The following is a 19,675-nucleotide window of genomic DNA, read 5'->3' on the forward strand; positions in this document are numbered from 1 at the left end:
CTTCAGTCTCTTCTAATAAAATAGTAGCTCCTTCCCCCTTCACCTCCAACCCCACCCCCACCACCACTCTTCTCAAAAATTACATCTGAAAACAAAAACTCCTAAACCTGGTGTGATAGTCAGCATTCTCTAAAGGAGCAGAAATGATTAAATGAATGAATATATAGATTAAAAGGTGATGTATTAAAGTGCCTTATAGGCTGTGGTCCTGGTATTTTTAACAGTAGCTATTTCCTAATGGAAAAGCAAAGAACCCAGTAGTTGTTCATTTCATGGGACCGGATGTCTTGACAGTCCCCATCTATTGGAATTCTTGGAATTCCTAGAGAGCTGCTAGTCCAGTTTGAATTAGAATCCTGAAGATGTAGGTTCTAATACCAGCAAAGGAATGACTCCGCTACAGGACAGATGAACTTCCCAGCAAGAGCAGGGCATACATGCAAAAAGCACAATCCTCCTGTTTCCATGTCATTTTTTTGTGGGCTGCCACTAGCAAGTGTGGTCCAAATTTAAGGTGAATTGTCATACTTCAAATGATTCAACCAAAAACATCTCTAACAGACATGCCTAGCTGCTTGGATTTTAATTACAAATGTGGTCAGTTTGACAACCAATATTTGCCATTACAAGTCTACTTACTCATTGTCAACCTGATGCTTAATCACATTTCCTTATGTCATGCTTTAATTTAATGAAAGCAATAATCAGATTGTAATTCTACCCTGCATGGTGGAACTATCTTATGTATAGCCATACATACATTATTTATTTTAGAATAGGTGTCAATAGTTTTTGAAGAATGCTTAGTCTTTTAATGTCTCATAATTTAAATATGATAACCACTGATAATGTCTCAATTGATGTTGTAGTGTATGATAAAGAAAATGAGTAAAGAAAACTTATAATATCTGCTTAACATATTTATATATATGTACAAACATATTCTTAAGAAAATAGGTCACAAATACTCATGTCACTTATAATCCTGTTTACTGCAACTGGTCATATGTATGACCGTAGCTAGTATTTTTAACTGTTGTCCTCTTACCCATTTTATATTCCCTCCATGTTTAACGAACACCTTAGCAGGTCTTGTTTTGTTTTGTTTTTCTTTGCTGGGAGAATGACCCATAATTTTATTCTTTAAGAGTCTGTGTCTTTTGTGTGGATTGGGTTGTAGTAGTTTCCAATTGACTTTAGTCACAGGACATGATAACACCAAGAGATAACCTAAAGGATCTCTTGCACTGAAGATCCAATATTTACTTCCTTCATTGTGCAGAAGCAATTCAAATTCCCCAGCATTCTGGATCAATTACTCCTCCCAACACTGGTAATCTTTTCTTTGACCTTTTGTTTAAGGGAATCAGAAGTTCAAATTAGCAAGTCTCATGTTCAGTTCAATGGAATGTTTGTTTTATTCTGGCAGGAGTGCTCCTCTGTCCAGAACCCAAACTTCTGGGCCAGTAGAACTTAAGATTGTGGGGACAGGAAATAAAAATTTCCTTAGTTTGTCACTAGGGGAGATAGTGAGTGAAAGAGCATTTCCTTTCCTCTCATTAATTCCTGGATTGGTGAATTCCTGGTGTGAGAGAAACTGCCATATAATAGACTCCGATTCAAAGCGTATACCACTTCCTGAAACACCCTGCTTTTCTTCTCAAGTCTACTGTCTTGTAACTGGTACCATAACTGTCCTCAAGCAACCATTCCACCATTCTGTTAGGCCAGCTGCTTCAGTATGGAGGAGAACATAAGTCAGATCAGTAGAGTCAATGAGCATGGGCCCACTGTTGTACGTACCTTTCTAGCTATGAGGTGAGTTCCTTGGTCAGAATACATGCTGTGTGGTATACAGTGATAATGAATAAGACATTCTGCAAGTCCACCAGTGATTGTTGGGGGCTGAAACAATTCGTGCAGGATAGGCAAATTTTTGTCTTATTTCTGTCTTCTGAACCCCTCTGTTGTAGTTCCTATATGATGTATCCCTAAGTGCCTCTCTTTTCTCATGCCACATGTGGCATATGGGGAGTTCCTCACATGTGGTAACAGTTGCTGCCATCTCCATGTGGAGGTATCATGCGAGTCACTTTAGCTGGATCTTGCTTTTAAGCAAAGGTTTATGTTTATTTTTAATAAACATTTATTAATAAGTATTTTATAAAAATAATTTACATTTGTTGGTATAGATGAATTTTACTTCAGTGCCCCACAGGCTCTATGAACGTGATCTCTGTCAGCTTGTCTTTCTTTGCCCACCAGCTGCTCTTTCTGGAGTTCCATTTTTTTGCACAGACTCCATCTTTCTGGTTCTTTCCAAATGTATCTTGCTTTGATGTGTCTTAAGTCTATTATTTTTTCATCTAGTCATACTAGATATTATAAGTCTTGCATACTGCTCTTGGTACTCTTCTACTTTGGCCTTAGAAAAATCTTCCTATTAAGTTCCTAATTTATAGTATTGTGACCAATCTAATTTCTATATCACTATCAGAAGGTTTCTCCTAAACTGAAGTCTAGATCATGATGACATTTTCTTGTTCTCAAGAAAACCTATCAGGTAGCTGACCAGCACCTCATAGAATGCACAGGTGCCTCTTGATCTTACCCTTGGTTGTCTTAAATCTTTTCCAAATACATTCACTCCTGCTTTACCCCACCCCCACGCCCACCCCCGTCTCCTGTGTCATGTGCTCTTCTTTTCCATAATCAGTGTGGAGAATGTACTCTTGCCTTTAGATCAAAAACAGGAGATCTTGACTTTATAATAAAGAGAGTCCCATTGTTACACACAAATGTCAGAATGATGACTCATCTACTCAGAGTAAAGCTATAATTCATCATACTATGTGGAAGAATTATCCCTAATATTAATATATAAGCAGGTTGCTTGAGATAGCCTACAACCTTTTCCTGCACTAGTATTTACTGAGGAAATAACTTTAGTTTGTTCAGAGCTTTATATTGATTATTACTTAGTTTATTAACTCCTGATGTTTGCAATTCTAATTCTACCTCAGAAGATGAATCTTATTTTTGCTTCTAAAAAGTGAGATTTGAGATCATATAAGATTAAAATTCTTTGGGGGGAGGGGACTAAATGTGGCCTTTGATGGATTTGAAATCTGCAATGCTCGTCCCATGAAGGAAATGAAACCGGGGTCGGGGGGGGGGGGGGATTATGTATAACAACTGCAGAAAACAGGAGGGGAAGGGAATCATAAAAGGAGATGATGAAAGCCATGGCTGCCCGTCGCCCAGACACCCTGTAATGGATGCTTAGAGAAAGGAGAAGCTGTAAGATGGAGTTTCCATATTGTGGTTTAAGATCACATCATAATACAGAGGGGGGAAATGAAGAGATGTGTGGAATAGAGACAAAATTCTATTCCAAAAACTTTCTCTTACTAAATCTGATATGGGAAATGAATAGACTTTTCCCAGAAAGTAGAATTAATTTATTAGTTAAAATATTAATTTTGCTTCTGTTTTTTTCAGTTACAAAAAGTTACCAAATGTTGATAATATAATATTTAATATTCATTTTAATGTGTAAATTTTCTTAAGATTATTTGTAGAGAGAAAATTTCTCAGTCTATGAAACGTGCCCCCCAAACATGTTTTGAACCACTTATTTTTTTCCCTCCAGTAAGAAAAGTAGTTCACATTAGGAATCATGTAACCTCGCTTTAAAAAGAGACATCTGCATCCTTCACTTACATGACAACCTCAAAAAGGCAAAGTTGAGTCAATCTTAAGAATGTAAATGTAACACCAGAAGGTGGTAGTCCAGACCTTTAATCCTAGCACTTAGAGCAGGGGGAGACAGCCTGTTTAAGTGAGTTCCAGGATAGCCCAAAAACACAGAGAAACCCTGTCTTGTAAGTAAAGCAAAGCAAAACCAAGAGAGGGGAGTGGGAGACAGAGAGACAGAGACAGATGAGAGAGAGAGAGAGAGAGAGAGAGAGAGAGAAAGAGACAGATATTGAGAGAATGTAAATATGAAATTTTCAGGTATCAAAGCAAGTTGATTTTGATAGTATGGTCAAACCAGACCTGGTGAAACATACCCATAGTGACAGCACTCTGGAGTCTGAGGCAGATGAATTGTGATGAGTTCAAGGCCAGTATGCTCTATATGCATCACGAATCCCTGTCTCAAAAGAAACAAAACGAAGAAAATTTATTCTTGCCTTCCTTGAGTTGATCAGGAATTTTGAAATCTCTCTCTTTGGGTTGAAGTTATGGTGTTAGACAAGGACTGTACTGTCTCCTGAGACTCAGTAATCTATTAAAATAAGCGTATACATTATATTCTAACGTATGTTGTTGAAGCCTGTCACAATGTGAGGATTGTTTAATATTAAGAAATCTATTAATGTCTCTATTCAATGTCTCTAATAAGAAAACTTACTTAAGTCTACATTTGTCTTGGTACAGAAAAAAACAAATCTTAATATTCAGGGTTATTATTCTTAAACTTCATAGAAATTCACCATAAATTTTTTTTTGTTTTTGTTTGTTTGATTTGGAAACATTATCTGACTATGCATGTAGCTTAGACTGGCTTCAAACTTACAATCCTCTTGCCTCAGCCTCCTGGGTGCTGGGATTACAGGTACGCATCACCGTTTCTTGTAAATATGTTGAGTGTGTATATGTGAGATATATGTGTTTGTATATGTGTGCATGCGGATTTAGAGGCCAGAAATTAATGTCTTACTTGATCACTTTCCACCTATTTTTGGAGGCAGTCTCTAACAGAACCCAGAACTAGGAATTTTGGCTAGCTACTAGCTATTAGCTGGCCACTAACACCCCCAGGGGATGAATTTCTTGGCCTTCTTATATTGAGGATATACATACATGCCTTTATGCCCAGAATCTACACCCAGGTCATCATGCTTGTACAATAAGTACTTTGCCCACTGAGTCATTTCTATACCCCCAAATATTTTTTGATAGTGGTAAAATAAATGCTAAAATTTTAACATCATAACTATTCCTAATTCTAAAGTACAGTAGTATTACCTATACACACCATGTAGTTTATATATGTGTATATATATTACAGATTAAAAATTATATATACATATGTAATATATAAAAATATATACATTACAGATTATATATATACATATACATATGTATATATAATAAATTATAAGATATTTTTCTTTGGCTTATTTTATTTAGCATATGCCTGCAAAATCCATCTAAGTTTTAGTATTTGACAGAATTTATTTCGGTTTAAACTCTGAATAATAATTCTACTATATGTATGTACCATGTTTTCTTTTTAAATATGTTTTCATTGAAATAGAATGACATCACTTTCCCCCTTTCTGTCTTCTAACCCTTCCTCAAATCCCAATTATGCCCTCCATGCTAAAAAGCTAATGACCTCTTTTTCTTTGACTATTATTGTTACATACTTACATGTATGCATGAATATCTATCTATGCACAAATATACATATATGATCTGCTGAGTCTGTTTCTTTCTCTCCATGTACATATATGGTGCCAAAACTGACCATCTGTGGCAGACAACCAATATGTGGGCTCATCCTTAGGGAGAGCATAATTCTTCCACCAATCCTTAGTCACCTGTAATTCCTAGTCCGGGGTGGGGGAACATGAAGTTTCTCTCTTCAATGTTAGCATGTCCACTGATAACACCATTATCCCAGTTTTGTTTTGGTAGCCATTTCTAGGAGAGACTATCTCACAGCAGATTCCTGGTTTTCTGATTCCTAAAGGCTTTCTGCCTCCTCTTCCCAACATGTTCCCTGCCTGAGTCATAGTTGCAGATGCTGTGAGGTAGATGCATCCATTGAGGCTGGGCTCTCCACTATCTGTTGACCTTTGTGTTGTTGTTTAATTGTGGTTTTCAGTGATGGTCTCTATTTGCTGTAAAGAGAAGCTTTTTTTATGGGGTGTGGTGCCACAGTTATCTGTGGGTATAAAGCTAAGATGTAGAGCATAGTAAGGAATTATGCTGGTCTAGCAAAGTGTTGGTAGCAGATTCTTTTCTAAGGTCCATGATCTCATTAGTGCCAGGAAGCTGGCTGGGTTTCTAGTAGCAGGCAGATCTTCCTACTGTAGAGTGGCCCTCAGTCTAGTTAGCTCACTGTTGATTGCCCCTGACACGAGTGCCACTTGCTGCCCCATGTTGGTAATTGCTGTGGTTCCTAGCTTTTGCGGGTGTGTTGGTTGTTTCCCTCTCTTGGCAGCTTGCACAGTATTTTATGGTACCATGGAAGCTAGACAACAGGAAAGAGACTTTCAGGTCAGATCCAGCTTGAATCTGAATCCTATGTTCTAGGTGTGCAGTGACTTCAATAATAGGGGCCTATCCTCAACACCTGAGGGAGAACCAAGGGCTACATTGATCATCTATATCGTTTGGGATTTAGTTGCCCTACCATAGCCAAAAAAGTTTCTCATGCCTGGTACTAGGGATTTTGACAGTCCATGGTTCTTGTGGGAAGGGAGCATTGTCAGCCCAAATGGCTTAACTGTGTGTGTGTGTGTGTGTGTGTGTGTGTGTGTGTGTGTGTGTTTGTGTGTGTGTGTGTATGTGTTTGTGTGTAACTCCATAACACTTCATCAAATAACTTTGGTATGCTTTGCCTTCCATCCCTGCATTGCCTTCTGTATTGGCCACTTATCTACTAATACTTTGGGATTTTGTAGGTTATTTTCACTTCTTCACTTTTGTAAGTAGTGATGCAGTGAGTCCAATGGGTATGTCAAATCTCTATCTGAAATAAATATTCAGAAGTAGGATTAGTAAATCATGTGCCAATTCTGTTTTAACATCTTTCTCTGGGGGCAGGGCAAGAGCATGCCACAAGTATCTGGGAATCCTACCCCTCCTTGCCTTGTTTCTTGCCATAAGAAACATTGGGTTGACCAATGTGCACGGCCACCTGCAGCTTTTTATGCAGCTTCTGGATTTCAGTGGCAGGTCCTCGTGCTTATGTCACAAGAACTTTCCCCACTGAGCCATCTCCACAGGCCTACTGTCATGTGTAATGCCTATAGTATTTTACTTTCCTCTCAGAAGTGTGCATGGGCTCGGTTTTCAGAACATCCTTGCTAAAAGTTGTTGTGTTTGGGTTTGTTGCTTTTGCTTGTGTTTTCCGTTTGTTGCCACATGTAGCTCAAGGAGTGTGAGGGTGACTGAACACCTGATGGTCCTGGCTCAAAGAAGGTGCTGAAGTGACAGGCTTTTTCTCTTTTGCCTTGTTTGGATAGTGGCCAATATATTAATGGGTACAGTGTGTCTCTGTGACTCTGGTTTGCACTTCTCTGCTGGCTCGTGATGTTGACTCTGCTGTTACTTTATTTGGAGAAATGTCTACTTCATTTCTTTCTCTAATTTTTCCTGGCTCTTCTTTTGATGTTATTTAGTAGTGTGTTCCAACTATTAACCCCTCGTTGTGTCTGTGATTGGCAAATATTCTCCCTATCCAGTTGATTTCATTTTCAAATTGTTTTTATTTACACACCAACATTTTTTAGTTTTAGTGCCAGAATCATGTCCAGTAATTATTGTAGCATATGTTGTCTTGGAGCCACTTCACATTTTCCTTTAGGAATTTTGCTGGTTTAAGTCTTGTTAAAGTCTTCATTTTGAGTTACATTTTATTGTGGCGTAAGGTCCAGATTCTGTTTCCTTATTTTTAGCATGTGTATCTAGCTTTCAGAGTCTGTTTGTTGCTCAGACTACACTTTCCTTGTATAGCTTTGGTGCCTTGCTATGGAGTATATAACCATATGAATGCAAAGCTTTGGATTATTTTGTTCTGGTGGTCTTGTAACTGACTCTGTGCTACTAGTTTTGGTTTAATTTTTACTGCACTGATAGTGTTTCATTATTAAAATGTATATTATATAGTTATTTTAAAATTAGTATGTACATACATAAAATTAAAATACATAGAAATTACCATATGAAATTAATATTTTTGTATTTCAAAACTAGTAGAATACCACTGACAGACATACAAAAGTACCTTATTATAGTTGCTCAAATTTCTTAGACTGTAACTTTATTCTAAAATGAATACTTTATTCTAAAATATTTTTCTTTTTGAATTAATTGTTTTGAGATTTTCAAAAAATTATGTGTACGGATATTTTTCCAGCACATACGATGTGCCCTGTGTGCATGCAGTGTCTGTTGAATTCTGAGGGCAGAAAACAGTATTGGATCTTAGCCATGTGGCTGCTGGGTCTTCTGGAAGATCAGTAACTGCTCTTAACTACAGAGCCACTTTCCAGCCCCTCTGTTTTCTTTTTTAAAAATTCTATGTATATTAATACTTGCCCTTCCTTTTCAGTGTTTAGTTATAAAACATACTCAAATTTGAAAAAAAGTATCCTAATACTTTGAGTTAATAGTAATTCTGTCATTTTTGTCTTTTTCTTAAAAATTGACAACAAGACTTCAAGCATTCTGTTTTATAATGCCAGCCATCCTTGATCTGTGCATGCTCTGTCAATCTTGTTACAGTCTCACAGATTGCTTGTGTATATCAAAGATGAAGCTGACAATAGCTCACATTCATCAAGGGTTTGCTGTATGTCATGTACTGGCCCAAGGCTGCTGCAGCGATGGTTCTCCTGCCAGCTCGCCTTAGAGATGAGGAGATGAGGGTTGAAGATGTCTACACTCCTTGCCCAAGGCCATGGGACTAATGAGTAGAAGAGCGGGATAGGATAGCAAGTAATCACTTGAATGTCAAACAAAACTTGAATCTTCCTATCTTTCTATTGGTGACTTTATTATGTATGTGTATGACCAAGTGTCTGTGAGTGAATGTCACATATGTGGGGGCACTCTGGATTAGGAGTCCCCAGTAGTTGTGAGCCAGCTGATATGAGTGCTGGGAACCACTTGGGTCCTTGAGAAGAGCAATTCTTGTTAGAGTATCTTCCAACCTTTGTTACACATCTTGAAATAACCAAGTGTTCTCCTGTCCTGTATCTTTGGCTTTCAGGATGGACAGCCTGAAATTTTATACATGTTTTGGAATGCAGTCACTCTGGCACTCTCTTCTCACTTTCATGCAGCGACAAACTGTAAGTTACCATCCATTTGGATTCATTTCATATGTTTAGTTTCTTTAAAATTTGATGTCAAAAGTATTGGTTCATAAAAATAATTTATTATGTTAAAACTATCATTTTAGCATGAATGCTTAATGAGGAATCTCTCAGCCATTTGATTAGTTTCACAATTAATACTTAGTTAGAATAGCATTCTTTTTGTTGCTGTAGTTGAGATAGGCTTCTCTGTATAACAACCTTGGCTCTCCTGGAACTCACTTTATAGATGAGGCTGGCTTCAAAATCAGAGAGATCCTCTTGCCTCTGCCTCCAAGCACTGGGATCAAAGGTGTGTGTCACCACTCCCAGCTTAGAATAATATTCTTAATTGAGCTGAGTATTTTCTATAAAGATAATTTAAAGCAGTTGATGTTAACTTTGTTAATGCTTTATTAGAGTGTATTCTTTTTTAAATGAAGCTATAAAAATGAAAATTTGATATAAGTAAAGGTATGAGCTGTGAGTTACAAGTTGGTTGTTAGAATATGATTCACTTGGACCAATCAGATGGCTCAACAAGTAAAGACACTTTGCCACTCAAGGCTGGTGACCTATGTTTTATTTCAGGATCCACATAAAAATAGAGAAAACTTTCTTGGTTTTGTGTGAAATGCTGTTTTTTTTAATATGCTGAGCTTAGTAAATAATATATATTGCTTAAAACTAAACCAAATTGATACCAACCAACCAACCAACCAAACAAAAAACCAAGTAGCAGGAACTCCACAGCGCTGTCTTTTGATGTCCCTATGCACATTGTGACATATAGTCACCCCATTATATATGTGTACAATAATAACAGGTTTAAAGAAAAAATAGGATCCACAAAACTGTTTTTGTTGTTATTTCTATGAGACAGGACCTCAGTATAGAACTCAGGATGGCCTTGAGGCATGGCAGAGTACCTACAAACAGTGAAATGTGTTAGCGTGTCAGCATTAAGTGTGTGCTTAATGACCAAATCCCAGAACAGTGAATGTTGGTTTCTGAAAGGGCTTTAAGAGTTGTGTGTAATTAAACTTTTGTTCACAATCCTTTACTAAAATGGCTCACTGACTAGTGAACCTTGTTCAGGACTGAGAAGGTAGAGTTGAATGAACTATACTACTTACTTCCTCCTTCCTCCTCCATCTCCAGTCAGATCTGCTACACAGTTATGGAGCTATTTCATTTAGGATGGACAATCTGCTATAAATCACACTAATCATACTGTAAGGGTACTTACTGTTCCTCCCTCTACATTTGGTTTCTGGTTTTGGTGAGCTTTATTGAACTACAATTTGTATAGAGTAGAAGTTCCCAATTTTAACATAAAATTATGTGAACGTTGGCAAAAGCTTACATATTTATGTTGTCATTACAGTTAAGATGTAGAAAATTTCCATCCTCCCCAAATATCCCTGATTCATTTTTAGTTAGTCTACTACTTAGAAAGCAAAACACAGTTCTTTCTCCTCCCAACCACAGTGAAAGGGAAAGGGCAGCTGTCTCTGTTCTTCACAGTCGATTGATGGCAGAAAAGACATCTAAAAGGGAGATTGTGTTTTGGAAATTTTTATGAAAACACATTTAAAAAGCCCTGTTGATATTAATCTGTGTCTTATGGCTTCTTCTGTTGTGATAAACACTATGACTAAAAGCAGCTTGTGGAGGAAAGTTTTCTTTCATCTAAACTTACTTCTAGTTAACAGTCCGTCCCTGAAGGAAGTCAGAGCAGGAACTCAAGCAGGGAAGGAACTGGAGGCAGGAACTGAAGCAGAGGCCATGAAGTAATGCAGCTTACTGGCCTGCTCACTCTTGTTTCTCTCTTACATTATCCAGAACCATTCCAAGGGGTGGCACCACCCACAGTGAGCTGGGCCTTCTCATATCAATCATTAGTCAAGAAAATGCCCTACAGACTTACCTACAGACCAACCCTAGGGAAGTATTTTCTCACTTTGACTCTATGACTCTGTTTGTGGCAAGTTGACACAAACAATCTAGCCATTGTCACGTATTTTAAATAGTGTGCTCAGTCCAGTGTAACTTTATTAAAATTGATAACTGTCCTGAATTTTTTAATCACAAGTCTTCCTGGAAAAGCCTACTGTAAATGTGGATATTTCTTTGCTCTCACCTGTGCTGCATTTCCACTTTCCTGTTACTGCTTGGCTCTCCCTGTCTAACCAGAAGCCCATTCCCAGCAGGATACATCCTACAACACCCATGTGCTTTCTTTCCCTCCAAGGCTGTGTGAAGTTGGTGGAAACCATAACCTTATCATTAAACATAATATACTAAGGATTAGTTACTTTTTGATCCCGTACATCTTGAAAATAAGGAGAAGTTGACACAGACTGACTCTCACCTATCAAAGCAACTGCTGTAACATGATCTTCTCCAAGTTTTAAGTTAAACACTGAATAAAGTTTGTGAGAGTTATTTCCAGACCCTGAACATTGTGCAGTGATCATGAGGAAAGGAAAGTCTGAACTCTGAGGTCATTCATCCTCTGTCTAGCTGTTCCAGACATCTGTACAAAACCACAAGATTTAAGGAGTTGCTCTCATAATAATCAGGGTTCCCTGGAGTAACAGAATAATGGAATTACTCTATGTACAGAAACGGTGATCATTGGAATGATTTGCAGGCTGCAGTGCCCCTAATTCAACAATGGCTAGCTATGAACAGAAAGTCTAATAATTTAGTAGTTGCTCAGTCCACAAAGCTATATGTCTTAGCTGGTCTTCAGTATATGCTGGAATCCTGAGGAAGCAGGCTCCTATGCCAGTGAAGGAACAGATAAGCTAGCATGGAGGGGGAGGGCAGGCAAAGGGCAAAAGCTTCCTTTTATGTCCTTATATTCTAGCAGAGGGTGGCCCAGATTAAAGGTGTGTCTTTCTCAACATCAAAGGCATCTATCTTCCTGCCTCAAAGGTCCAGACTAGAAATGGATTCACCCAGTTCAAACCAAGCAAAAAAAATCTCTCACTGGTGTGCCTTCCATTTCTGGACTGTAGTTCATTCCAGATATAGTCAAATTGACCACAGAAGAATAGCCATCACACTGGATTTGCTCAATTGAGCCTAAGCACAACAAAATATGTCATCAGCAGTATAGAACCACATAGCCGGTATGTAATTACAGTGTGCACGCCTGGGAGAAACAGCGAAGTACGATCCACCCCCAGGAAGAGCAGAGACATTGGAAGATCAATGGAAAGAGTCAAGCAGGAGTGTAAAGCCCTTCTACAAGCACTTAGATTTGCTCAATTATTTCATCGATGAGAATAATAGCAGATTCAGCCCTAAAGGAAGGAGGGGATTAAGGATTTAAAGACATAAACACCACCATTCTTCCGAGTAAAGGCCCAAGGAAGTAAAGCAAAGAACTCTTTGACTTTCTGCATTTGTGAGACTTCCACGACTAACATATATTCCATGAAAGTCTTAAAGCTGAGAGAGAAAAGGAACAAAGAATTGTTGAAAATATTCAAACCATCTGAGTTATGAACTAAATAATGCTTGTGTGTGTCCCCACCACACACACGCAATTAATATATTGAACCGAAATCTCCAGTATGACTATTGGGACAGAGCTTGTTGTGTGACTTTTTCTGGGGAAATTTGAAGAAATGTCTTTTCACTGTAGATAGGACACTGACAGACAGTGAAAATCTTTATCCGAGTCCAGCTCCATGAACCAGTGAGTTTATTAGGGCTGCTTATGCAAGCATGAACAACTCAGGCTGTCCAACTCACGATGACTCTCAGCAGCTGCAACGTCAAGACATCTCATGTCAGTCAGTTTTACTATTAGGTGTGATTGGAATTGCCTTGTGGAAACTGGGTTCACAAGTTCCTAGTCCTCATCCTTCCCCTCCATCCACACCACATGGTGGAAGTTAATGAGGTGAAAGTCCTCACTACTGCTCTAGTGTGGAGGAAGCAGCTACACCACAGGAATCTTGTGGAAGAAGTTAAGTTAAATAGCATCCTAGGGTAGAGCCTTGATGTCACGGACTTATATTCTCATACAAAAGAGACAAGTAAGAGCTTGCCTACTGTGAGACACTTGGCAAACTGGTACCCATCGTCAAGTGAGAAAGAGAAAATGAACCCTGTCTGAATTTTTATTTTGGCTGCTGTAGTCTAGCATTGTTAAATCTTAAAATGTACTTTATCACTTTTTACAAGTCCTTTAAAATACAGGGTTGTTACAGACATGATTCTTTTCCTTTAATGACTCTGTGATTTTTTTAACTTTTCATTTTATTTTGTGTGTGCGGATTTCTAATATAAGCATTCCATGGCCTACATCTGGAGCTCCAAGAAGAACTTTTGATTGATTTTCTCATTTTTCTATGTGGTTCCTGGGATTAAACTCAGGTCCAGTCACTTAGGGCAGGTACTTTTACTCACTGAGCTATCACTGTCATAATTTGTTTTCAAAGTTTTTTTCAGTATGATAATATCTAGTCCTCAGAACCTTTAGAATAATACAAATATCTTAAACTTTTAAGTACATTTCTATTTTTTGAAAAAAGACTTAAGCTTATGCATCTTAGAATATTTTTTATTATTGATTGTCGCAACTTTTTTTGTAGAAATTGTATAACAATTCTGTAGAGTATCTCAAACCACTTCCCCACAATAAGAAAATGGAGCTCCAGCAGCAGACTGGTCTGTAGTGCCCTGTTTGGTACTGCTCTGTGTCTCTTACACCTGCTTTTTTGTTTAGATTGCCTTCCCATGTGTCTCAGACACTGAATTTCACCTGGCTTGGTACTGGTGGCCTTTGCTGTCTCTAAGGACTCTTGCTGTCTGCTTCAGATATAGACTGAACCTTCTCAGACTTGCTTTAAGATACATTAGCAAAGTTGAAGCAGTGATTAATCTAGGACTAACTACTTCCGGCTTCAGAGGTAGAACTTTTAGCACCTTTCCACATCCCTAAGGTGTACTATGAGGGTCCCAGCCAGGCTGTAAGGAACAGAAATGATTTATTCCCAGCCCTGCGTGACTAACAGGTATTCCCCTCTATTGTTTGAGTAGCTGTTTATCCCTTAGAGATTTCATCATACATGGTGGGAAGAGTTTTGCTGTACTCTGGGGGAACCCTTTGTAGGTCTCTCGATTTTGTGTAGCTCTCCTGTCTCTGGTACATTCTTCCATAATCTGATGTGCAGGTCCGTTAACCCTGGTACTGTGCTGTGGCCTGGGAATGCCTTCCAAAAAAGTAGGGGGGCAGACTCTGTTTCTTGCTTCTCAGAGATCATGTCATTTATTCTGTAATATGAAATGTCTTGGAAACCATTGTTTCAAAGATTGCATCCACTTGTGTATGTCATATAGGAGGGTCAGTTTGGTTCTTTTGTACCCTCTTCACCAGTTAGAAACAGAAGTCCCTAATATAGTTTTATCACCACTTACCACCATTACTACTATTATTTAATTTTGATTGTATGTATGTATGTATGTGCATTTGCTAGTATTCATATGTGAAAGTCAGAGTATGCCTTGTGGGAGCTAATTCTCTCCTACCATGTCTTGCACACTAAACACAAGTCTCCAAGCTTGGCAACAATCTTTTCCTTTTCTTGTTGAGCCATTTTGTATGTGTTTGTGTGTGTGTTTGTGTGTGTGTGTGTGTGTGTGTGTGTGTGTATGTATGTGTGTGTTTTTAAAGATTTATGTATTTATATGAGTACATAGCAGCTGTCTTCAGACACACCAGAATCCCATCGGGTCCCATTACAGATGGTTGTGAGCCACCGTGTAGTAGCTGGGAATTGAACTCAGGACGTCTTTAAGAGCAGTCAATGTTCTTAACTTCCAAGCCTTCTTTCTAGCCCCCCAATGAGCCATCTTATAGGGTTCCTAGTCTAGTATCAAAAGTCATGGTGCAATTGGAGTTTGTTTGTTTGTGTGTGTGTGTGTGTGTGTGTGTGTGTGAAGAGAGAGAGAGACAGAGAGAGAGACAGAGACAGAGACAGACAGAGAGACACATAGGGTCAGAGATTTTGCTCATCTTTGCCTGTCTTACTTTCTTTACCCATTCCAGATCTCAGTACTTGCCATCCATTCTGCTTTACCTCATTTTGTTCTCTCTGAATAATCAACCCTCTGAAAGCAAGACAGTGCCTCATTAAGAAGCTCAGATTCTAAATACCTTCCACATTAGAGCCTGGTTTCCCCTGCCTGACCTTCAGCAGCTGCTTGAACTTTCCTCCTCCTCTTTGAGCTGTGCATTCACTCTTGCTCAGTCTGGTTTTGAGAAAGCTCTTATTGGCGTCATTTAGTTTCTTCTTGAATGTAAACTTACATTTTCCAGTCTAATCACAACTAAAATACAAGCCTTCTTCTTTAGTTACTGTTTATTCTCCTTTTGTCCTCTTCTCTATTTCTCATGAGAGTGCTGTATACTTTTGTCTTCATTTTCATTCTGTCCATTTCTCAGCTAAGTGTAAGTAACTAGCAGGTCTGACTGTCTTCCACCATTCTATTGAAACTGTCCTCATTAAGGTTACCAGTGACCTAATTGTGAAATTCAGTGTGTTTTTCGGTTCTTACCTCTTGGGGCCATCTGTTTGTGAGTCAAAGAAGCTACTGAGAGGAAATATAATTATTTTAGGCAGAGATTCTCATTAATATTTCACATTTAGAGAAGTCTGTATCTTCTGATACCATTATTACTTTAATAACTTCCTTGGGGAGAATTCCAAAGTAAGTTGTTTGTCAAGCATCTTCCACTTTTATAGCGTGCACAGTCCCTGTAGTGTGTTGTAGAGCTTCTTCACATTCTAGGCGGCTGTGTTAAGGAATGTAGCCATCTGCAGAGTTGAAGATTGCAGACAGTATAACAGATTGTCTAAGTAATATTTTGGCAGAATGTATCTAAGGGGAAATTTTCTTAGTTGGGAACATGTTCTTACTGATTATGCAAGTTCATGCTTAGCAAAAGTAGTCAGTCTACTAGAAAGTATAGTTCTCAGGTTGGAACAAAATGAATTTTAATTTAATTGATTCAAAAAATAAAATGCTAAACCTGTAACCATGAAGATAAAATTAATTAATATAGCTAATCTTTTGATTATCTGTGGTTCATGATTATTTCTAAAATATGGTTTCTAAGCCTTTCATCTATTCTTTTCTCTCTTTAGTTTCCAGATAATAATATTGACTCAGCAACCTGTTGGGTTATGATCCATATTTTTAAGTTTCAACAGAAACAAGCAAAGTAAACTTAATTTCTTTTTCTCGTTTGAGACTTTTCCCCATAATTTCTTATTATAAAAATGTTTCATTTCTCTTCATAGCCCATATCAATAGTTTATCTGCTGTGTCTGATTACCACCACCACCTGAATATGGTCAGTTAGACTCCTGAACACAAGGAGTGCTCTTCATGACAGTGGCATCCTCAGTAGCTACTGAATCACCTGGCCCACCGCAGGGACTCAGTCAATAGTGCCAGGCAGACAGAACTAAGAGAGAAGGAAGATGCTGTGTATGTTCATGAAACCTTAGTATTTAAAAATGGTTGGGGGTTGGTACAGAGGTGGCTTAGTGATTAACAGTACTGGCTGCTATTGCAAGGTTTGACTCCTAGTCTACCTTATATCCAGGTTTACTGGTGTATGCCTTTAACCCAGTACCCAGGAAGCAGAAGCAGGTAGGTTTCTGTGAGAGCAACTTAGTCTACATAGTGAGTTCCAGGCCAGTCAGTGCCACAAAGTAAGACCCTGTCTCAAAAACAAACAAAACAAAAACAACTGTTATGAGATTTAGAACAAATAAGGTAGATAATTATAAGGACTTTTTTTTTTTTTTAATGATGATCAGGAGTTTTTGGCCAGTGCAAACAAACATTATGAAGTTGAATGACATATTTTTCATGGCTTGAGGGGGGGCGGTTGCATTTTGTTGTTGTTTGTTTTTGGCATATGTTCATTGTACATGGTCCTGTGTTACATGTGGTCATTTATCTATGTACATAATGCATTTTGGGCACATTCCCCATGCACTCATTCCTTCTTTCTCTCCCGCCTGCCTCTTATTCGTTCCCCTTTATTCCTCTAGACAGTTTTACTTCACTTCTACTTTGATATCCTATGTGCATACAGGACTTTATGTAAACAATCTAGTTCTTAAATGTTGAGGTTCCCCCCCCCCCAGTATAGGACTAACCTCATTTTTATGTAAAATACATTTTAGAATTTTTATTCTTGCAATCAAAGCAATTTTACCTTATGTTTTGGTTGTAGTTGTTTTGTTTTGTTGATGTGTGTGTGTGTGTGTGTGTGTGTGTGTGTGTGTGTGTGTGTGGTGCTAGGGGTCAAATGCAGACACATCCTCAGGCCTTGGCTTTTAGATTGTTGGTTTGTCTTTGAGACAGGTTTCCACTATAGACCCCTATAGGCTGGACTGAAAATCAGTATGCATGCTGGCTGATCTTGACCTAGTAATCTCCTTGCATAAATTTCCAGAGTGCTGGTTGTATAGTGTGTGCCACTCTGCTTGGCTTCTCTGCATAGTTCTAATGAGCCACTAAAGCACCATTTACCTGACAATGATACTACACCTGAGAATCTGGCATTTGGGAGGAAGATTAGGAGTTAGAGGCCAGCTTCCGTAACTCAGGGTGTTCCAGGCCTAGCTCAAAACCACAGCAATAGCAAGTGACACTTGATCTCAAAATCATAACAGTAACAATGACAACAAAAGCACCATCCTGAGCATCCTATATAAACATGGAGGAGGAAATTGGGGGCCTTTTCCAAATGAGGCTAATTGTTGTAGGGACTTGAGAAAGGTCTATGTGACCTAGAAGAAAGTAAATGAAGTCAGTGCTTAGATTTGACAAGATACTTTCAATTATGGTATTTTTTAATATAATTTTTTATTGACTTCCTATGTTCCTTAAAATTTTTACTCAAAAATCTATGGTAGTTTTGTATCTAGAAACCTCAAGACTGCTTTGTGACCAAGATGGGGGAAGAGTGACCTGTGCCCTCAATGCTCCTCTTCCTCTTTCTAGCCTTTGCTGAGCATGTTGAGTAGTTCCTAATTCCTGGTGTAATATCTTTCCAAAGAGACTATTTTATTCAAATAAAACCATCTTCTTTGTGCTCTCATGTGTGCTGTGTGTCTTCTCTTCTTCGGCATGTTCCTTAGTCCTCCATGTCACATGTGCTTGTAGACCATTTCCCATTTGTAAAGTAGTCCTCTTGTCAGTGAACTGTAGGAGATTTACATAAGACATTGGGTAGTCTCTCATTGAGCTAATCCAGACAATACTAATTCATATGACAGTTCTCTACAGTTTATTGATAATAAATTTAGAGGTACAGAATTCATAGGCACAATAATAACTTTCAGAATTCTATGTCCAGAAACTGTCTGAAGCCATAGACAGCAGAAAGGATTTGCAGATACGACTCTCAGATTTTGAGATGGGATTATCTTGAATCGTTTGGGTAAACACATTGAATTATACAGTTCTGATAAATGTAAGATGGAGGAAGAGACATGAGAGAAACAGGTATAATAAGAGAAGCAGAGGCTCCAGGGCTCTGCTAACTAGGCAGCAGCATAAATCAAGGACAGAGGTAGATGAAAAGGTCAAGAACCCATTGTTCCCTAGAACAGTCAGAGGGAAATGGAGCAACTGATATTTCAGTGTTGACTTAGAGTTTTGCCTTATTGCTCTTGTAAACATCAGGTTTATAGTAATGTGTTATAGTAGCTTTAGAGGTTTCCTAGAGTTGGTCATAGAGGGTGTGGATGTATGACTTTAGTAGGTAGTGTTCAAAAGGTAGTCAATGTAATATGTCAATTTCAACTCCAATTGGTTGTATATATGAACTTCATTTTTTCATATTTTTGTTAACCCTTCACATTTTTAGTGTTGTTGGATTCTGCTTTGTTTTGGTATTCTTGTGGTGGTTTTATTCAGTCACATTTGATTTAATTTTAATATATTTATAGATGTTATTTTTATAGCTTTTCCATGTGCACATTCATCATTTTTATTCTCTTTTATGGGGTATGTATGTTAGCTTTCTGTGGAATTATCAGGCTTATTAATTTATAAGATTTATTTGTATATTCTGATATATTTCTGTGGACTCTTTTTAATCTCTGGAGTCTAGCTGTGTCTGTGCAAGGTGATAGAGTTGTGGAATGGTCAGGCTTCTCAGTTCCGAGGGTTTATTTATAATTCCTTCTTCCTCTCTGCTGCCAGTGAATTTGTACTGGCTAATGGGGTTGACTTGTCGGCGATGCCGTTTTAGTATGTCTCAGTTTAACCTTCTCTCTTCCCTGTTACTTAGACATACTTACTCTGGTCTTTCAATTGAGAAGTTGAATGGTTTTTGTCTCCTAAACCCAAAATACTGAGGCATATCTAAATTGACTCTCCAGTGGTTCTAGGAACTCCCACCTTGTGAGACCTATCTAGTTATAAGATAAAAATTAAAGAAAAACCCCTAGAAACCAAGCAACACTGAAGTAACTCAGTGTGAGTATTAGATGTGACATTTAGGGGAAAACTTACATATTCCTTTCCAC

The 19,675-nt window shown here is 38.2% G+C and overlaps 1 protein-coding gene across 6 annotated transcripts in view; it reads left to right on the top strand.

Moving 5' to 3' along the window:
* Cog5 (component of oligomeric golgi complex 5) overlaps nucleotides 1–19,675 on the top strand; it is a 285,117-nt gene that overhangs the window by 151,800 nt on the left and 113,642 nt on the right. For all 6 annotated transcript variants that reach the window (XR_003711595.1, XR_003711592.1, XR_003711594.1 and 3 more), the window contains one exon: nucleotides 9,014–9,095. Coding sequence is in view for 2 of the 6 variants with exons in the window: in XM_028768901.1 (XP_028624734.1) it covers nucleotides 9,014–9,095 (82 nt within the window). In the remaining 4 variants the exon portion in view is untranslated. The remainder of the gene's footprint in view (nucleotides 1–9,013; nucleotides 9,096–19,675) is intronic.

The sequence above is a fragment of the Grammomys surdaster genome, unplaced genomic scaffold, assembly GCF_004785775.1.
Source record: "Grammomys surdaster isolate TR1022 unplaced genomic scaffold, NIH_TR_1.0 188, whole genome shotgun sequence".
Taxonomy (NCBI): Eukaryota; Metazoa; Chordata; class Mammalia; order Rodentia; family Muridae; genus Grammomys; species Grammomys surdaster.